General features: G+C 46.2%; 1 protein-coding gene across 21 annotated transcripts in view; it reads left to right on the top strand.

The window, feature by feature from the left end:
• The window catches only part of Stacl (Stac-like), a 566,256-nt gene that overhangs the window by 544,448 nt on the left and 1,314 nt on the right, over positions 1-20,494 (top strand). For all 21 annotated transcript variants that reach the window (XM_067094383.1, XM_067094381.1, XM_067094379.1 and 18 more), the window contains 2 exons: positions 5,101-5,183; positions 5,417-5,606. In XM_067094383.1, the coding sequence (XP_066950484.1) occupies positions 5,101-5,183; positions 5,417-5,606 (273 nt within the window). The remainder of the gene's footprint in view (positions 1-5,100; positions 5,184-5,416; positions 5,607-20,494) is intronic.

The raw sequence follows: 20,494 nt of genomic DNA, 5'->3' as shown, positions 1-20,494 counted from the left end.
CTGAGGCAGTGAAGGGGAAAGTGACTAAGAATCAGAGGGAACCAGAGAGGGACAACGTTCCTGCCGCCACCGTAGGGAATTTAAGAGCTGCTAAAGATTTCAAATAGTGACGTTGAAAACTAGGGAGAATTCCACCCTGAACATTTGGTAAGGTCCCCGAAATTCATGTAATGAAAATAATGAATGTAAGTGGCCACTGCTCTAATAACATGAGCTTTGGAATGAACCTGAATAGGCTTGTTTTAAGAAATTACAAAACTTGCTGCCTAATAGCAGACACAATGACAGTACCCCCCCCCCTTTTCTAATAAAGAGAGGGCCTGACAAAATTGAGAGGTCCTGTCAAAATAAGCCTGTAAGGAATAAACTGGGCACAGAGACAGACCTTGTGAAAGGGGAGTACTTTCCAAGGTGACCACCCAAAATGAGGACCTTCAACTTTAGCTAGAAAGTTAGGGTGAGAATCCGCAACACTACCCCTGATGTGGGGAAACCAATATGGTTGGTTCCAAGAGACAGGGCAGACAGTACAGGAATACCACTAAAAGCTAAGCTGATTAACCTTCCCAACAAGGAATGTAAGAACAAGATGATTGTTGGTTGGTAACTCATACATTACTCAAAGACCAGGAAACCGAATGTGGGCAGTACTGGTCTCAGACGAACACAGGCCGTAGGTTTTGAAGGGCCTGTGAGGCTGATTTCAACAAAACACTTTCCTCGGGCGATGCGGCTGCATCATTACTGTAGCTTCAGAAACTATGTGAAGAGTGCTAGTTACTTAACTGCAGAACCATACTGCAGCAGAGTAGAATCCCTTGTCTGATTCTAGGAAGACAGTAATAACAGGACCAATACCAGTTTCCCCCTAAACTGTAAATTTCACAAAGACCACAAAGCTAGGGCACCAGAACTTTGAGGAGGCTGACACAGGCTGAGTTTATACCACTCGTGGCAGTTTTTGGGTCGCAGATTTGGAGCACCAAGGTTTCAACCCCAGAAGGAGTGGAAACCAACTGGCTTCCGGTCCGTTGGGAGTTACTAGACCTACTCAACCCTTGAATGTTCTGAACTTGTGAAGGACTTAAATAACAGGTTCACCGGGGGGAACAGATAAACTAACTTCCACCCGTTCCAACCTAACGACACTGTGTCCGTGGAGAGAGCGAGAGGGTCCAGGTTGGGGGGCCACACAACAAGATAGTTTGTGGCTGAATTGGGTTGCAAACAGACCTACTCCTAGGTCTGGAAATAGATCGCAAAACTACCTGAATGACGCTCCGTCTAAGGACCATTCCGACACCAGGGGGGACGCCCTGGATAGGGAAACTGTAGCGACCTTTTGGACCCCTACGAGAAGGGTGGCAGACAGATGCCACTTGTGTCTGTTTGCTATGGAGAAGATTGAACCATAACCTGATTGATTCGATTCGACTTCGAATCCCCTTGATGAATCCGTAGGTTTCATATTCACCTGTCGGTTTTACCTCTGCCAAACTATTAATTCTCCAACACAGACCACATACCGGAATGGGAACTACAGACTCCGTGGCCGCTGGCTTGTTGCAGGATAGCGGAGCATTCCTGCACTTGACAAAACCAGCTGAAAGCGTATAAGATATGAGCATGCTGTAACGGATGCTGTTAATGCTTTGGGTGCATTGAAAACGATGTAAACTGCATTTTCATTGAGTTTTTCATCAAAAAAACCTCCAAATTATGATTATTCTGCCGTTTTGGAGCCATATTTCTTCCGTCGGATCGGTGTACGACGCGTCGTAACCCCGGAGCATGCGTCGTAAACCGGAAAAATAATTTCTGATGAATATATTTGAAAAGCGTCATAACCTCGGAACGTCGTAAGCCGCACCCGTCATAAACCGGGGACTGCCTGTATATGGGACTCTTGGACTCAAACCCGGGAACAGATTCCTGGGGTTCAAGAGCCCCCTCACCACGTCAAGGTGGTCCCAAATCGAGTGGGGAGGATGTTGAAGTGGCTCTTTCAGAATTTTCTTAGGGTCAGTACTGTATCAAAAGTCACTTTCAAGCACCTATGGAATAGTGCTTTGGTGCAGTCTTGAAATTAGAGATGAATTGCTGGTCCATGGGCTGGAGGAGAGGGGTCATGTCAAGGAACAAGGACCTCACTCATTATTAAGTTAAACTCCCACAGTCTCTAAGCCTGGAGGTTGAGCAGGAGCATTGTCCAGCACAAGAAGAGCCTTCAGAGGTTATTGTTTCTCCTAAAGGCTTTTCTTGGTTTTAGGGTCAGCAACTTCATTCACCCACTCAGTAAAAAATGGACTGAATACCTCCACATCACATTTTTTTTTCATTACATTATTTGTCTTAAAAACGCTCAGGTTTTCTGAGTGGTAGACAAGCAAAAGCTTCAGTTTTAGGTCCCACTTACATTACCAACCAAACAAGAGAGTTACCTTGTCCTTCATTGGCTTGTACCTTGGGTGATATAGGTTTGTTTGGCATTTTCTTCTAGAAAGGCCTGTCTCTTCACAACTGAATACTTGTTGAGAAACAAAACCTTCAGCCTGTACATAGTAGTTGAACTCTAACATACTTCTTAGCAGCATTTGTGTCAGAACTGGCAGCCTCCCCTTGCTTCACCACATTGTTTATGCCACTTTTCTCCTTGAATTTCTCAAACCACCCATGACTGACTTTGAACACTTGAGTGCTACCTGTATCAGCACTTGTTACAGGGGTGATTTTCAAGAGATCAGCATGTAATTGTTTTGTGTTTTCAAATAAGATGGCCTCCAAATTAACATCAATTTCTTAACCTCTTCAATTGTGCGAGATCCTTGTTATTTAACAGATTTCCCTCCATTAGCGACATCAGCTGCTTTTATGGCCTCTTAATGTTTGATCATAGCAGAATATGCTTATTTGATCACCCCACACTCCTTCACCAGATCAACCATTCAGACAACACTTGTGTTTCTGTTATTTCCTCTTAAATCTCCAAAGATTTTCTCTCTCTCTTCTGTCTTGCTGGTATCTTTAGCCCTCTTAGGGGCTATGATGAGTTACATACAGTACCATTACTTGGCGCTAGAATAAGAAAAAACACACAAGGATATGCTTTGGAACAGACAGCTGCATATACTGTACCATTTTCCTAGCACACGCTAACAGAATTAATTAAAATTTGTTTAAAGGAATGTAAATTTAAATTCAACAGGAAATTTGACTCCAAAATGTTGGTATGGCAATGGGTAACCTTTTATCCCCAGTGTTAAGTAATTTGCATGAGAAATCTTTTGAAAGTAAAATATTAAACAAAATAATTCCACACAATGTACTGTATTATGGTTCAAGTGTATTGATGACATATATGTTTGGCCAGGTAACAAAAATGTAAGTAACTTATTCAGTTAAGTGAATTTGTGCCATCAATAGAATCAACTATGGAAATGGAAAAGGATGGTTGTCTAATGCTTTTTGGTTTGCCTAATACATAAAACTTGTAATGGGTTTAAACACAGCATGTATAGAAAACCCACCAATATTGTTGCTGTCACAGTAATAAAGATAAGAATCAGTTTTCTAATCCATGTTCTTAAGAGGATTATGTATATGTTGCCCTGAATACATTGATGATGAAATAGATATGATTAAGAATACCGTCCAGGCAAGAAATTGAAACATCCTGACTCTGTGTTAGACAATGCATTAAAAGTGGCAAAAGTAACACTATTGTTAACACAAAGAAACTTATAACAAAATAAGCCTGCTTGTACTGCCATATAATAATAATAATTTCAAAGATATTCCCCATCTACTTAAGAATTTTGGAGTTAATGTAGCAATGAACCATGTACTGTATTTAGGGCTACATATACATAATGCTCTTAAAAACATGAATGTGAAAACTGATTCTTAACTATTAAGATTCTCAACTATTAAGAACTTGCTCGGCAATACTAAAGGATGTGTACAGTATACCAGATTCCTTGTAAGTCTTGTGATAACTTTTATATTAGTCAAATTGGAAAAGAGAATAGAACAGCATAAAAGATGTGTATGAAATGCACGGGTGAAATTTTTGTACTTGTTAGTGAAAACAATCATACAATCAACTGGGCAGGAGCACAAAACGATAGTTTATTCTAATAATGCACTAGAAAGAAGTATCATCGAGTCTAGTTTTATGAAAGAAACATTCCACAAGAACATGAATTATAGTCATTGCATGTATAAACTTGATCCAATAATCTCAAGAGAAATATGCAGGGAGCTTAATTTTAAGAAGGATAGTTAAAAGATGGGGATAAGGGAAGTGGGGCTTTTGAGCATGTGTAAAATTTGAACCTGTCACTAATGAGGGTAGGACCCCACCTACAAACGCTCTTCAGGTGAAAATACTTGTTTTCCAACCATTTGTATGTTTGTATGTACAGTACTGTTCTGTTAGCATATATATATTGTGAATTTCTACCACTTTGTATCAGTCCTCTGAAGATGTCTTAGTTGACTAAAGCCGACACTGGTCAGGATATACAACTGTGTTGCGTTGTGGTGTTTGATATAAAATCACATGTAAGAGGGATTATAAGAACCAAATACCAATATGAATACAAAATACCAAATATTGTTAAAAATAAAAAGTAGCACTGATGAATAAAAGCAGTGCACTTCTTTCAAACTTGAAAAACTTTCATAAAAAAGCTCTCCTTTGTTAATTTACTGCTCCGACAGGTAGCAAAAACCCTTTATTCAGCAAAGATGATCTCTAATTAAAGGACTAAACTTGAATTTCATATCACGCAAACCAAACAAGGAGATGAAATTACTGGAGTAATACTTGGGGGATTCAGCAATATTATCAAATGAAGGCATTCCTAAGGTACAGTAAGTAAGGCAATTAGCTGCTGAGGATTCAAGGATCCACATGAACATTCAAAGAGGTACCTTATGTGTTACAATTTCCTTCTGTTTATTAAAGATTTCATCGACCGCTAAATTGGGGTGTTTTACAAGCAAATGGTTTGTGATGAAACAAATATTATTTCAGGTTTCTTGACATTAAATAGATTTTTATACAAAATGACCAAAATGTATTTGAAATATTTTCAGAAACCTCATCGCCTTCTTCCCACCAACCTTTATGTGGTGCTGTACAATTTTACATCTCGACATCCAGATGAACTTGATTTAAGGTGGGAATATTATGTATTTTGTTTTATTACTTTGTCTTGCAGTGGTCTCCAAGAATCATAAATAAGTTTTTAATGCTATTCGTCAGGTGTAAAATCAGCAGCAAATAAAAGAAGTAAAGTGAAGGCAAGAAATATTACAGTATTATTATTATTAATTATTTTTATTATTATATTATTGATGCCCTTATGCCGCCTGGAAAGTTCTAATTTTTCAGTTTATTTATCTCTTACAGAGCTGGTTATAAGGTGACTGTGATTGATACTTCCGATCCAGACTGGTGGCAAGGCAAGTGCCTTGGAAGAACTGGTTATTTTCCTTCTAAATATGTGACCAGACTTAATTGTGGTGAGAAGCCATTGCAAGTGACCCATAATCTCCAGGTCACAGATGGAGACAATGGTATTAAGTTACTGCGGGACCAGGTAAGTTAAATGTTTCTAGATATAATGACTACCAGTTTATCTCCTTTTCCCCTCTCTATTTAACCTTTAGTCTTTGTAGATGTAAGTTTCTTTGTTTTAGTGCAGTTGTTCTTTACCAAGCACACTTTCAATCACATGTAGGATATGGGGAAGTACGTAATGTGGAGATCAATATTTTGACTAGCTGATGCCCAGAAGTACAGCATTAATAAGTGGACAACAGTGTCCATTTGGTTTAGTGGAAATGGGACAAGAATTTATTGCCTCTCCAATTTTTTACCTTTATAAATAGACTTCTGGTTAGTTGATGTTTTATTATTTCACTTACAAGTCATGTTTTCACATCTTATTTGATCTAATCTTGTTTCAAATGAATAACACTTATTTGCTACTGATCTAAGTGCTAACAGATTGTCAGTAATTATTTGATATATAATGATTATGAGTAATACTGTAGCAATGGCCTTTTTTTATAGTGGCAGTGACTGTTACTTGCATAGACCATTAAAGAATAATCTGTTTAGTTATCATAAACAAATATTTAATTTGTTCATATTCATTGGTTTCAGAATTTTCCAAACAGGTGTTTTGTGTTATGAACAGATTTGTACATCATGAAACAAAACTTTTGTGGTATTTTAGTCACCTGAAATTTTTCCACATGATAGGATTATTGGTACAGTATCAATATGCTATGAAATCTATGACCAATATACAGTACCAAACAATTATGTTGCCAAACCATTATATAGTTCCACTTGCTTTAACCAGGGAAGGAATTGTAAAATGAGGAAAATAGCCATGGCTGTGAAAAGGACAACAATCAAGTTGGAGGATGCTCCTTTAACTTTTCATTGATCATTTCTTGAGGCCACCCTAGACAGTTTTATCAAATGTCAGCAAGAGAGTTACAACCACAGGTTCAGTTGGAGACTGTGATAGGCCAATATTAGCCATTGTTCTTTCCTCTCCAGAATGTAAATTGAGAAAATTCTATTGTACAATATTACAAATTACCCTTCCAAAACTCACCAATCCGCTTGAGCATCAAGGTTTTGTCTCAAGACCATTCTTATGTTGCAGTCTTTTCCTCCACATTTTTCAGCTCAGTCAGATAAACCCACATGAATTCCTATAAATTGCTGACAGGAATAGGCACTGGAAGGTACTGTTACTATCCTACCTGAGGAAGTAAAGTAGCAGGAGAACTTTTCCAAGACCTAAGATGCTTGTTTCATCCCTGTGGATGTCTCCAATTGGGGTCTTGAAGATCTTATTAATTTTTGGGCCAGCATTGTCTCTGGAAAGAAAGGTGAAGACCAGGAAGAGTTTTCTGACTTAGTCTACTCCACAGATGGGAGTGAACTAGACCTGATTTTGTGAACACCTACCTTCTGCTAGGGTTGGCTGTTGGTGCTGTAGGTGATGAAACAGAATAAGCAGTAACAGGGAAAGCAGTAGCAGAGTCTTGATGTTTACCCTGGAAGTTACTGTGGGCAATCATGATCTCCATCTGGGAACAGGGAGCCTTTACCAACCACCTCAACCTTCTTTTTTAGGGGAGGGGACAGCTGAAGTCTTCAAGTGCATCCTGTCATAGGCCCACCATCCATGTAAGACTCCTCCAGGTCAGTCAAAATGAGTATGCCAGTAGACCACCTTTTAGAGGAAAATAGGGAATGAGGCTTCTTTCCTATAACCTTTATAGAACTCATCTGTTGAAACAATGGAAGCTGTAAAACAGACAAGAGCAAAATCCTCCCTGTGAGGAAACCTTGAAAAGGTTAGTGGCTAGAGAAGGAGGTGACTGCAGTGATAAGAAAGGATCAGTAGAAACTTAGGCTGTGTTTCTATCCAACAGGAAGGTGATGTTTCACCTTCAGTCTTAGCCTATTGAGAAAACAGGCCATGCACTGGATAGACTGTCCTTCCAATTCATCAATCCAGCCCAAAACACAGGATGGGTTGGAGACTTTCTAGAATTTTGTACTAAAAGATGCATATTTTCATGATTCTGTGAACCTAAATTCTAGGAAGTTCCTTCATTTCATATGGTACGGGACATCAGTCAGTTCAAGTCCTTATTGTAAGTTGATCAGTACCGAGCAGGTTTTCATCAGAATTTTAATGCCAGGTTATAAGATTTATAAATGCTAGAATGAGAACAACCCAGTGAAAGTTTCATCTTGACCAGTGATGGACAGGACCTGAAGATTTTTTGCAAAATTGGAGGATTTTGTCCAGAATTGATGGCTCCCAACTCCACCAAGCCTACAACAATTTTCTGGGAGAAATTATCCATTGCATTTGATAAGGTCATAATCTGCAGTCTAGCCAGAAAATTCTCATTTTTTGTCAGTTAAGGTGGTAGTAACTCAACAGTTTTAGGACGCCAACAACTTGAGAAGGAGAGTAGAACTAATCCCTCCTTCCCCAAAGTCACCTTTTTTCAGATTGCTCCACAAAGACCTGGATTTCCAGGAACAGGCACCTGATGTTACGAGATGAAGGCTGTTACATAAATTCTTTGGAATTTGAGTAATGTTTTAGTATTTTAAGAGAGCAAGGTGTTACAAACTCTGAAAGCTTTCTTCATCTGGTCACTGAAACACAAAGTATTGCCCCAAGGTTTTTACCCAAGAAACATATTGTGTTAACACACAGACTCAGTAGGAGATATCAGGTGTTCAATCTATCCATGCAAATCTGAGACTTTGGCAGCCACGGGGATCACTGATGGTGAATTTTGTTTGCCACTAGCAGCAACAGAAGTTACTTGGGTATCTTTCAGTCTTACCAAACAACAGTATGTTTGACCATCATCAACCACACTCACTGTCTATGGTGTAGAACTTACAGCAGTCCTCTGGAAATATAGTGAATAACCCACAGCTGTGCTCCAATTCTCATAAAATCCCAAGATTCTTGAGATGAGCCCACTGGAACTGGGTTGGGCTGCAGTAAAAAAGAAACAATGTTTCAACTTCTCTTTCCTGCAAGTAACTTAAAGGACCTCCCTTTTCCTCTCACTGACTAAAAAAAAAAAAAAAGCAAGTGGTGATTCCTGCACGTGGTGGTCTTAGGGTGTGTAGTAGTTGTGCGTCTTACTGGTGCCACAGGCTTGGATATTGGTAAGTAAAGGGTCTTCTGGTACCGTGAATACTTATGACAAGAGAAAAAGTGTCCTTCCTCACTGAGCTTGTGAGAGAGGTGCAAAATAATGAGCAGGAAGACAAGTACTGCTGGTTTATTGATGAAGCGACCCGCTTATAAAGCAGCGTGTGGACGTCTGCGTATACGCACAGACCACGGGTACAAAAATTTACAGGTGACCTGAGGTCAAACTATTTCTCTACACAAAACAGGACAGGTACATACAGAAAACATGATGATTAACAATAGCTGGTTGGACATAAAAATACTCTGACACATATACATGGTACAAGGGCAAATGAACAGGTTAATATATACAATTCACAATAATGATAATAAGATTGTGTTCATCCGACCTTAGGTCACATGCGAAGGCACCACAGAAAACGGGATGTTCATCATAGAGAACCCGTTGAGCAGGGACTTTACAATACTCCCACCCCCAAGACGTAGGTAACGTCTGATCAAAGCACGCATCTACTGGGGCAGCAGAGGGGGCCCCACCTTCTCGATACCAGCTGGGGGGGTGATCGTCTTCTTCGGTGCCCTGTGGATGGGTGTGTTGGGTTGCCCTCCTGCCTGGTCCCAGGGCCTTCCGGGGGTGCCCACGAGGTTTTCTTGCGGACGGGGCGGGCTGTGGGGGCGCCACCTCCTGCGGGGGGCTTTGGGAAGTGCCCCCGATGTCTTCCTCCAGAAATGCGGGTTTGATGCAGTCTATCAATAACCAGTCTTCCTTTTCCATCTTCCTTTCTTGTTCCTCTCAGGACGAGCCCCTGTACCTGGAAAGACATGCCTGCGTCCTGTTGGTATATGTCGCGGGCCTGGTCGTCCTGGTCCTCTGATGAGTTCCCGGGACCACGAGGGTCTCCCTGAAGACCTTTTCTGCTGCGGATGGGTCGCCGTTGGCTCTGGGGGCAGTCCTCAGCCCGAGGAGGACCCAGGACAGCTGGTAGTTCCAATTCTCAGAGGTGCAACGAGCCATGAGGGACGCCTTCAGGGACCTGTGGAACCTTTCCACCATTCCATTGGCTGCGGGGTTGTAGGCAGTGGTGCTGTGGTGAGTGGTCCCCAGCAGGCGTGCCAGGGCAGTCCACAGTTCGGACAGGAAGGCGGGGCCCCTGTCCATAGTTATATGGTCCGGGACACCAAACCGGCTGATCCAGCTGGAGAGGAGGGCCTCTGCGCACACACTGGAGGTGGCTTCTTCCGTGGGCATAGCTTCGGGCCACCTGGTGGAGCAGTCGACAACTGTTAGAAGGTATCTTGCTCCTCCTGATGGGGGGAAGAGGACCGACTACGTCGACATGGATGTGCCTGAAACGTCTCCCTGGCCAGCAAAGTCGCCCACCCCCGATTCGGTGTGCCGTCCTACTTTGCTGGCCTGGCACTGTATGCACTGCCTTGCCCAAGCCGTCCGTCCTTTGCTGGCCTCCGCCAGCAGCCTGGCGTTCTGCCGGAGGGGGTGGACAGTCCGTGGATGACGTCAAAGACAAGCCAACGACGGGAGGCGGGCACCAGTGGGCGGAGGTGGCCAGTGCTTACGTCGCTGAGCAGTGTTGGCCCTCTAGGGCCGAGGGGCACGTCCTTCCACTTCAGCGACGTGATGGCAGTGTGGTAAGCTGGAGTCTCTGGGTCAGCGGCTTGTTCAAGGGCGGGGTCCTCGTAGTCGATCCCGAGCTGCACTGTCAATTTCGATCCTCAAGAGGGCGTCGGCTACTGGATTCTTCTTGCCAGGGAGGTACTTGATGGTGCAGGTGAACTCCGCGATGGCCACGAGGTGCCGCTGCTGCCTGGAGGACCACGCATCCCCCAGCTTCATGAAGGCGTGGACCAGCGGCTGGTGGTCCGTCCAAACTGTGAAGGGTGTACCCTCCAGGAAGAATTTGAAGTGGCGTACCGCCTGGTACACCATGAAGAGTTCCCTGTCGAAGGTGCTGTAGCGGGACTCGGTGGGGCTGAGTTTTCTGCTGAAGAAGGTGATGGGCTGAGGGGCTCTGTTGACGACTTGCTCCAGGATGGCCCCACAGGCGACGTTGCTGGCGTCTGTTGTCAGCTGGAGGGGAGTGCTGGGGTCCTGGTGGGCCAAAGCTGTTGCCTTGGCGAGGGTGGCCTTCGTCAGGGAGAAGGCCCTTTGCTGGTCGGGGCCCCAATCCAAGGTCTTCGGACGGTCCTTGAGGATCTCCTTCAGGGGGGCCATGGTGTGCACGATCCCCAGGATGAATCTCCTGTAGTAGTTGACCATTCCGATGAATTCTTGTACGACCCTGACGGAGGTAGGGGTGGGGAACCTGATGATGGCCTCGACTTTCGATGAAACTGGGCGGATGCTGCCTGGGGATATCTCGTGTCCTAGGAATTCCACCTTATCGATGCTGATGGTGCACTTGTTGAACCTGACGATGAGGCCACTCTCCTGCAGGCGTTGTAGGACCTTCCGGGTGTGCCGTAGGTGTTCCTTGTGGGATCTGGAAAAAATTAGGATACCAATGACGTAGCAGACACAGAAGTTCTGGTCCCCCAGGATGCTGTCCATCGGTCTCTGAAAGGTCATCCCTGCGTTTCTCAGGCCGAAGGTGGAGAAGGTGAAGATGTAGGAGCCGAAAAGCGTGACGATGGCAGTTTTGGGGATGTCCTCTGGAGCTACTGGTACCTGAAAATATGATTTCAAGAGATCTAACGTTGAGAATATTTTGGCCCCATGGAAGGAGGCCGTTAGGTCCTGCATGTTCGGTAGAGGGTAGTGGTCGGGTTCTGTAGCAAGGTTGAGCCACCTGTAGTCGCCACAGGGTCTCCAGGTGCCGTCTGCTTTCTGTACCATGTGAAGGGGGGAGGCCCATGGGCTGGGAGCCTTCTTGCACGTGCCCATCTGTCCCATCTCGGCAAAGGCCTTCTTGGCCTCCTGAAGGAGCTGTGGGGAAAGCCTCCGGAACTTTGCATGCGTCAGGGGGCCCCATGTCTTGATGTGATGATATATCCCGTGTTTGGCAGGGGCCCTGGGCACCTGACGAAGCTCAGGTTTGAACACCTCCAGGAATTCCTTCAGGAGGGAGCCATACTGGTGGGGAGCGATGGAACAGATTGTGGGTTCCCTGGGGCCCAGCGGCAAGGGCAGGGACTGGCAGGACTTGGTGTTCAGCAGGCGCTTGCGGCCGACGTCGACTGCATGTCCAAAGTGGGTGAGGAAGTCCGCACCAAGGAGCTGGGTCCTAACGTCCACGACAAAGTTCCACCTGTACCTCCGGCCAAGGATGAAGAACAACAGGAGCCTGGTGCCATAGGAGAGGATGGGGGACCCGTTGGCAGCTGTCAGGGAGGCAGCCAGATCCGGTGGACGTCTGCGGTCCTCTGAGGAAGGCGGGAACACTGACCGCATGACCCCAGTGTCGATCAGCATCATCCTGCCAGAGATAGCGTCGCGGACGTAGAAGCCTACTGGTGCGGGGCCCCCTGGGTGTTTCGGATGCTGCTGCCATGGCGGCCTGTGAGGGTGGCCGCCAATTCCCCTGTTTTTTTGGAGGGGAGAAAAGGCAGGGGGCTTCGCAATTTTGGGCAGCTTTACTGAACCTCTGGTGGTAATAGCAAAGCCCTGGCCTTTCCTTCTGCTGGTGGGGTGGCCTCCTCCTGTAGACGGCATTGATGCCCTCTGTGGTGGGGTCCTCCGGCTGGAGGCAGTTGATAGGGTGTGTGGGCGTGAACGCCCGCTTCGCTGCCCTCGTGGAGTCCGTCAGCTGCTGCGCCACTTTGATCGGGTCCTCGACTGGCAGGGTGTATGGTTCTGTGATCTGCCCATGGACCTCTGGGAGTAGCTGCATGCAAGAGGATCTCCCTCGACAGGCTAATCTCTTTGCGCCTGCCGCTGCTGTCAGTCTCGGGGAGGAGAAGGTCCTGGAGGACATGCCACGTCTCCGAGAGATGTGTGTCCTGCCGGTGGTTGATGGCGAGGTCGAGGGCACGGGCGGCTCTCTTGGAGACCGGCAGGGAGCAGGTCCCGACGAAGAGTGGCCTTTTAACTCCTGGAAGGGGGCAGGGCTCGTCGTTGTCGTCACCCACAGGGCAACCTTCTTGTTTATCTTCTCCCGGTAGGGCGTTGATGGCAATGTCTGCCTTCAATACCTCATCGGTCAGGCCTGCCACCCTGAATTGCCCCTCGACCCTGTAGAGCCAGGACGCTGGGTTCTGATGGGTGAATGGCAGCAGCTTTATGCTGAGGGCCACCCTTGGTTGGTCCGTCAGGAGGGGCATCACACGGGAGCGGGCACCGGCGTGGAGGAGTGCACGGGAGGGGGTTGTGTGAGGGAGATGTCTGCCTCCAAGAAGTTTTTGGTAATTTGTATGTGGGTGGGGATGTCTGTGTCCATGCTCATTCCGCGCTCTCACTTGGAGTGTGGGAACACTCGTGTCAATACACGCTTGGGAGTGTGCCGTGTGGGTCCGCTAATGATGCTGGTGATTTGCCAACGAGGGTCGGTATCGCCAGAACGCTTTGTTAGAGCGCCCTAGTTAGTCCATTAGGGGCATGGGCTGGTTCATCAGGCCAAGACCAAGTCGCCGTTTGGGTCCGTTAATGGCTCCGGGAACCACTCCGGGGTCACCACTGTGAAAGAGATGCAAAATAATGAGCAGGAAGACAAGTACTGCTGGTTTATTGATGAAACAACCCACTTATAAAGCAGCATACGGATGTCTGCATATACACAGAGACCGTGGGTACAAAAATTTACAAGTGACCTGAGGTCAAACTATTAAACTATTTCTCTACACAAAACAGGACAGGTACATACAGAAAACATGATGATTAACTATAGCTGGTTGGACATAAAAATACTCTGACACATATACGTGGTACAAGGGCAAATGAACAGGTAATAAATACACAATTCACAATAATGATAAGATTGTGTTCGTCCGACCTTAGGTTGCATGTGAAGGCACCGCTGAAAACGGGATGTTCATCATAGAGAACCCGTTGGGTGGGGACTTTACAAGCTGGATGGTTAGGAAAGAATCCAAATTGGCTTCCTCAAGAAGCAGATGTGAACTCAGCATCATCTGTTTCTGCAAGATAGAAGAGAAAAAATTAAGTTTATCCAAATATTAAACCTTGGAGGAGCTAGTAGCACTAGGAATGGTAGGCTGGAGGAATCATCTGGGTCTTGGAAGCAAAGGCATGACATCCTGAGAAGATAGGCAAGCCCAGATAGCTGAAGGCTTTGAAACAGCTAGAGAGCCCCCAAGAATACTTGAACCACAGACAGTTCTGGTGCTAGGACAGACCAGCCTCATTGGATTGCACTTGGATCATTGCTTGTAGTGTTTCCTTGAAATATAGACTTCATTGAAAAGGAAACTAATCCTGACATATGAAAGCTGCATAATGTACATGTAGAATCCTATTGACACTCACTATGAAAGGACTGTGAAAGGTTCACAAAGTCTAGTGAGAAGCCTTATGCAATTATATTGAGGCATAATAAACAGGCAAAAATACCAAAAAGGACAATACACAAAAGATTAGATTCTATGGAAATTCCAGTAGCAACACAAGAAAAACATGGAAAATTAAATATTCACACTATACAGTGCTCACATTCATATGGAAAATGTAAGTAAAAAATACAATTAGAGAATTATCTAAATGTTACTGAAGCCTAACAAATGAAAGATAGGCCACACATTACAAAACTATCTCTGAACTGGAAGAATACCATATACACAATGAGGAGGGTAGCAAGTGAGAAGGAAACTGTGGAAGAAAAATACAGAGTACAGGAAAGATGTTCTGTATACATAAACTTAAGATAAACATTGACCTAAAGCATAAACCTAGACCTAGTGTTAACACAGACTTGAGACTCTCAGAAGTTGAAAACTCAGAAAAAATGGTTACCAATCCAACAATTACCGTTAGCTACTGTAGCCAAGATAATACTATTTAGCACCAACACTGAAAAGAAGAAAATCTAGATGAAAATTGCACCTGAAAACAAATAAAAAGAGGATGAACTGAAAAGAATGAAAGAAAGAGCAATGCATGGGAAGAGTGGGCTGCAAACTTCTTTACAGATACTTAAAAGAAGAGTGGGCTGCAAACTTCTTTATAGATACTTTAAACAAGGTGGCTAGGGAGTTTCATGCATTAACTAATTTGGATATGCAGTTCTACTGCTTTTTTCCACAAAGGAAGTATCTGGGATTTTTTGCATGTGACAGGAGTAGGTTTGTAGTAGGCTATGTCAGATTGTCAACAGCTGACAGAGCCCTACCACTAGGCTGGAACCCACTCCCTCCCTACTACTGTACATAGGACAACTCCATTTTTCATCTTCAGTAAGTTATGCTGTATGATATCTATATAGAATGTGAGGTTCAAGAGAAATGTCAAAAGAGAGATTGATTCTTTATTATTCTCGACATGTGTTTATAAAACAAAAAGCGGGCGGAAAGGTGGCGGGCGACTCAGGGCCCCCGCTGCGTCCATACAGAATTTGTGTTTTCTGACAAGAATAAAAATACATACAATATTCGTTACATGGCATATAAAAGGTAGATGTACATATCGGCGGAAAGGCCGTACAATGATGCATAAGATGAGGTACATACAGAATCTGAAATAAAGACAAGTAATATACATGACGTGATTAATGTACATCTGAAGGGAGAAACAAAAAAGGAGAGGCGCGATTTGTCACCCTTACAAATACTCCCCACCCAAGACAATAAGTAGAGGAGCAATTGTTGGATGAAATAACATTAATCACGGAGGCGCTGGGGCAGTCGGAGTGGGTCCCTGCTTCTGGAGAACTGTGGGTGCGGGGTGGGACTGACACTTGGGGTTGGCTGGATGAGTTTCCTGGGCCGCCCCAGGCCCCGCCTTGGTGGGAAAGTGGGTGCGTCTGTAGGCAGGGACTCTGGGGCACCTGCCTTCTTCTTCGCGTACTTTGCTGTCCAGCAGGAATGCAGGTTTCAGGTTGTCGATGGTGATCCAGTCCTCCCACCCGTGGATGTCGAGGAGGAAGGCTTTGCTGGCTCGCCTGATGACTCGGTGGGGCCCCCTGTAGGGCCTGGTTAAGGGCAGCTGGCAGGCGTCCACCTGACGAAGACATAGGCACAGGAGTAGAAGGCGGGTGGGCTGTAGGTGATGGTTCTTGTGGCAGGGCGTGAACCTTTGTGCAAGCTCCCTCAACCTCGGGAGGGGGGTGTCGGCGCCGTTGGCCGACAGCGGGAAGAATTCTCCAGGGACGGTCAGTGTTTCCCCGTGGACTTTCTCAGCAGGGGAGGCGTCGCCATTTGCTTTCGGTGCCATGCGGGAGACCCAGCAGGACCCAGGGCAGCTGTTCCCTCCACCTCTCGTCGGTGCAGCGTGCCATGAGAGCTGCTTTAAGAGAGTGGTGCGCCCTCTCGACCATGCCGTTCACTGCGGGGTTGTACGCCTTTGTGCTGTGTAGAGTTGTACCCATCGGGCGTGCCAAGGAGGCCCAGAGCTTTGACAGGAAGGCAGGACCCCTGTCCGTAGTGATGCTGTCTGGTACTCCGAAACGGCTTATCCAACTGGAGGGGAGGGCCTCTGTGCATGATGTTGTTGATGCTTCATCCATGGGGGTTGCTTCGGGCCAGCGAGTGGAGTGGTCTATGACCGTCAGGAGGTATCTGGCTCCCCCCGACTGCGGAAGGGGGCCCAACGATGTTGATGTGGATGTGGCCGAACCGCCAACGAGGCTGGGGAAAATCGCTGATCCCGGACTCTGTGTGCCGGGATGTTTTGCTCACCTGGCACAGGATGCAGCTCCTTGCCCACTGGCGGATGTCCTTGTTGATGCCATGCCAGACGAACTTGACAGTCATGAGGCGCACCGTTGTGCGCCCCGGTGGATGGGAGAGATCATGGACTATGTCAAACACTTGCTTTCTCCTCGAGGTAGGCACCAGGGGGCGTGGCCGGCCTGTGCTGGTGTCGCAGAGGAGAGTTGTGTACGAGTTTGCTAAGGGCACATCTTCCCATTTAAGAGCCGTCACCGCCGTCCTGTAGTCCGCCGTCTCTGCGTCCACTGCTTTTTCTCTCTTGAGGTCTTCGTAGTCGATGCTGAGGTGAAGGGAATTGATTTCTACTCTTGACAGAGCGTCGGCCACTGGGTTTTTCTTGCCAGGAAAGTAGTTGATGGTGCAACCGAATTCGGAGATGGCGGTCAGGTGCCGCTGTGAATCAAGGGTTTGTGGTCTGTTAGGATTGTGAATTCAGTTCCCTCCAGCAGGTACTTGAAGTGCCTCACAGCCTAGTAGATATCCAGCAGCTCTCTGTCAAAGGTGCTGTAGCAGGTCTCAGCTGGCAAAAACTTGCAGTTGAAGAAGGCCAAGGGCTGGGGCGTGCCGTTCACCAGCTGCTCGAGTACTGCACCACAGGCGATGTTGCTGGTGTCCGTTGTCAACTTGAGGGCAGCGGTGGGGTTGTGGTGAGTTAAGGTGGTGGCACTGGAGAGGGCCCTTTTCGTTTGAATGAATGCCTGCTGCTGCGGAGCTTCCCAAGTTAGTGTTTTTGGTTTCCCCTTCAGGATTGACGTCGGGGTAAATGATGCAGGCGATATCTGGGATGAAGCGCCAGTGGTAGTTTACCATCCCGAGAAACTCCTGAAGGGCCTTGATGGTTTGTGGTTCCGGGAAATTTTCTATAGCTTTTACTTTAGAGGCCGTGGGGCGCACTCCTGCTGGGGAAATCTCGTGGCCAAGGGAGTCTACTTTTTCTTTCCCGAAAAAACCCTTGTCGAACCTGACAACTAATCCACTGTCCTGCTGGCGTTTCATGACGGTGTGGACGTGGTGAAGGTGTTCCTCTGGGGACCTGGAGAAAATGAGGATGTTGTCGACGTAGCAGATGCAGAAAGGCAGATCTCACAAGATGGTGTCCATCAGGCGCTGTAATGTGGCGCCTGCATTCCTGAGACCGAAAGAGGAATGGGAAAATGTGTAGCTCCCAAAAGGCGTGATGATGGCAGTTTTTGGGACGTCGTTGGGGTGTACAGGGACTTGAAAATACGACTTCAGTAGGTCCATCTTGGAGAAAATTTTGGTTCCGTGGAGGGCGCCCATCAGGTCCTGCATGTTAGGGAGGGGGTAGTGGTCTGGTGTTGCTACCAAATTCACACGCCAATAGTCCCTGCAGGGTCTCCATGAACCATTGGATTTCTTTATCATGTGAAGGGGAGACGCCCACAGGCTTGATGCCTTTTTACAGACGCCCATGCGTTCCATTTCTGCGAAGGCTCGTTTGGCATCTTGTAACTTCTGGGGGGACAGTCATTGGAGCTTGGCATGGGTTGGTGGGCCCATCTTGGTGATGTGGTGGAAGATGCTGTGCTTTGCTGAAGCCCCAGGCAACTGGCGCAGTTCTGGTTTGAATACATCCAGGAACTCCTGTAGGAAGGACATGTAGCTGTTGGGGGCTGTGGAGCAGATGGTGGGCATTCCAGGTCCGGTGGAGAGCTGACGGGAGTGGCATGTTCCTGTGTCGAGGAGGTGTTCTCTGGCGACGTCGACTGGAAGTCCGTGGTGCCCTAGGAAGTCCACGCCCAGCAGGGAGAACTTAACATCCGCTATGATGAAAGGCCAGTGGTATCTGCGCCCCAGGATTGAGATACCCCAGGTCATCATGCCATAAGTGCGGATGGGAGTTCCGTTTGCTGCTATGAGGGTGGGTATTGAGTCAGGTATTTTTTCTAAACCTTCCCTGGATGGCGGGAAGACCAACTACATTGCCCCCGTATCTACCAGCAGGCAACGTTTGGAAATGTCGTCCATGATGAAAAAACCTATTGGGCTGGGGAAGTTGGATTTTGCGGCAACAGCTGTTACTTATGGCCGCCTTTGTCGTTTTTTGTGAAAGAACAGGGAGGCCTGCAGGTTCTGGCATTGGTCCCAAACTTCCCTATGGTAGAAGCATCACGCCGGGTTTGACCATGTCCTGTGCTCTCTGAGTGGCGGTCTCTTCTTATAAACGGTGTTGATGTCTCCGTTGTCGTCGCCGTCTTCCTCCGACAGGTTGCAGGCTCCCAGGGCAGCAGCTGCAAGGGCGGTGGCATGTGTCGAGGCCTTCGTAGCCTCATATAGTTTCTGGGCGTCGTCAACTAAGGCATCCATGTCTAGGTTCTCTGCATCTCTTATCTGGCGCCGAACTTCCCGCGGGAGGCGCCGAAGGAATATTGCTTTTGTTAGGTCTATACTGTAGTCCGTTTCCTCCTGTTCTCATCACGGCCTGGGAGTGTTATCAACCTCCACAGCTGGTCCCAGGCTTCCCTGGGCGATGCATCTCCGAGGGGCGGGGTTAACAGGTCGAATGCGCACTGCGCTCTCTTGGACACGGGCATGGAGTAAGAATCCAGCAGTTTGTTTTTTAAATACTTCTTCTGGGAGCGCCGTCATGACTATGTCTGATTTGGTATCATCGTCTGAGATGTGCACCATGTGAAAGTGCGTGTCTGCGCGCTGGAACCATGATGTCGTGTTTTGCCGCGAGAATGAGGGAAGTTTGACTGTGTCTGGCTTTGTTGGTGAGAGAGGCGTACAGACGATGCTCGCGGGTTCGCACTGAGGTTCTGCTCCTGACATCTTTACTTCTCACTCACCAAAACGCGGGAAAATGCGCCATATTGAGTCCGTTAATGGTGCTGATTTTTTTGAGAGGTCGAACGAAATGCCAAAACGTGCCCTTTTGGGTACAATGTATTTAGGCCGTTAATGGCACGGTTTCCGCCAGGGGGGGGTGCTATCAGAGGCCTAAACTTTACGCTGTAGTTAGTCTGCTAAAGGTTTTCTGATGGTAAGGGTGCGGCCGTAGTTAGTCCGTTAATGGCTGGGTAAAAATGCGCTACCTGTCCCTGACCCAGGGTCACCAGTGTGAGGTTCAAGAGAAATGTCAAAGGAGAGACTGATTCCTTATTATTCTCGACAGGTGTTTATAAAACAAAAAGCGGATGGAAAGGTAGCGGGCGACCCAAGGCCTCCCACTGCGTCCATACAGAATTTGTTTTCTGACAAGCATAAAAATACATACAATATTCGTTACATGGCATATAAAAGGTAGATATACATATTGGCGGAAAGGCCATGCAATAATGCATAAGATGAGGTACATAAAGAATCTGAAATAAAGACAGGTAACATACATGACGTGATTAATGTACATCTGAAGGGAGAAATACAAGAAAGGAGAGGCGCGATTTGTTGCCCATACAAGAAAAGCTTTGAATTTAATTGTGAATTATACCATTGTTTTGAAAATAAGAGAAAATTAGAGAAAGCATATCATGTTTTGTATACTAAAATTTCTGCAAGTCATATTCATTGTTATGAAATTTTATGTAACAACAGATGGAATTTTATGTAACAACACATGACCTGTCGACCTTCACATTCAAAGATATGGTTGAACCACCTTTAAACCTAAACACATTTACGGACAAATGCTGAGAAAGTTAAAGGAGATTTTATGAGCACTGTTTTACATAATCCATAGCTGACTTGATTTACTATACGGTATGTGAAAATAAAAGCACTTGGATATCAACAGGCAAATTGCCTAGGATTAAATAAACATAAAAGAAGGAAAAAGCACTAATGACCAGGGCAACTTTCACTTTTGTTGACAGTGAAATATATTAGCAATATATTGTGACTTTAAGAGGACTGTTACTTGTACTGCATAAATGTACTACTTAATATTCAGTTGTAGTTTTGACTGGTCTGAG

Source organism: Macrobrachium rosenbergii, chromosome 50, assembly GCF_040412425.1.
Source record: "Macrobrachium rosenbergii isolate ZJJX-2024 chromosome 50, ASM4041242v1, whole genome shotgun sequence".
NCBI classification, from domain to species: Eukaryota; Metazoa; Arthropoda; class Malacostraca; order Decapoda; family Palaemonidae; genus Macrobrachium; species Macrobrachium rosenbergii.
Note: the sequence above shows the minus strand (reverse complement) of the source record. Positions and strands in the feature narration are given on the sequence as shown.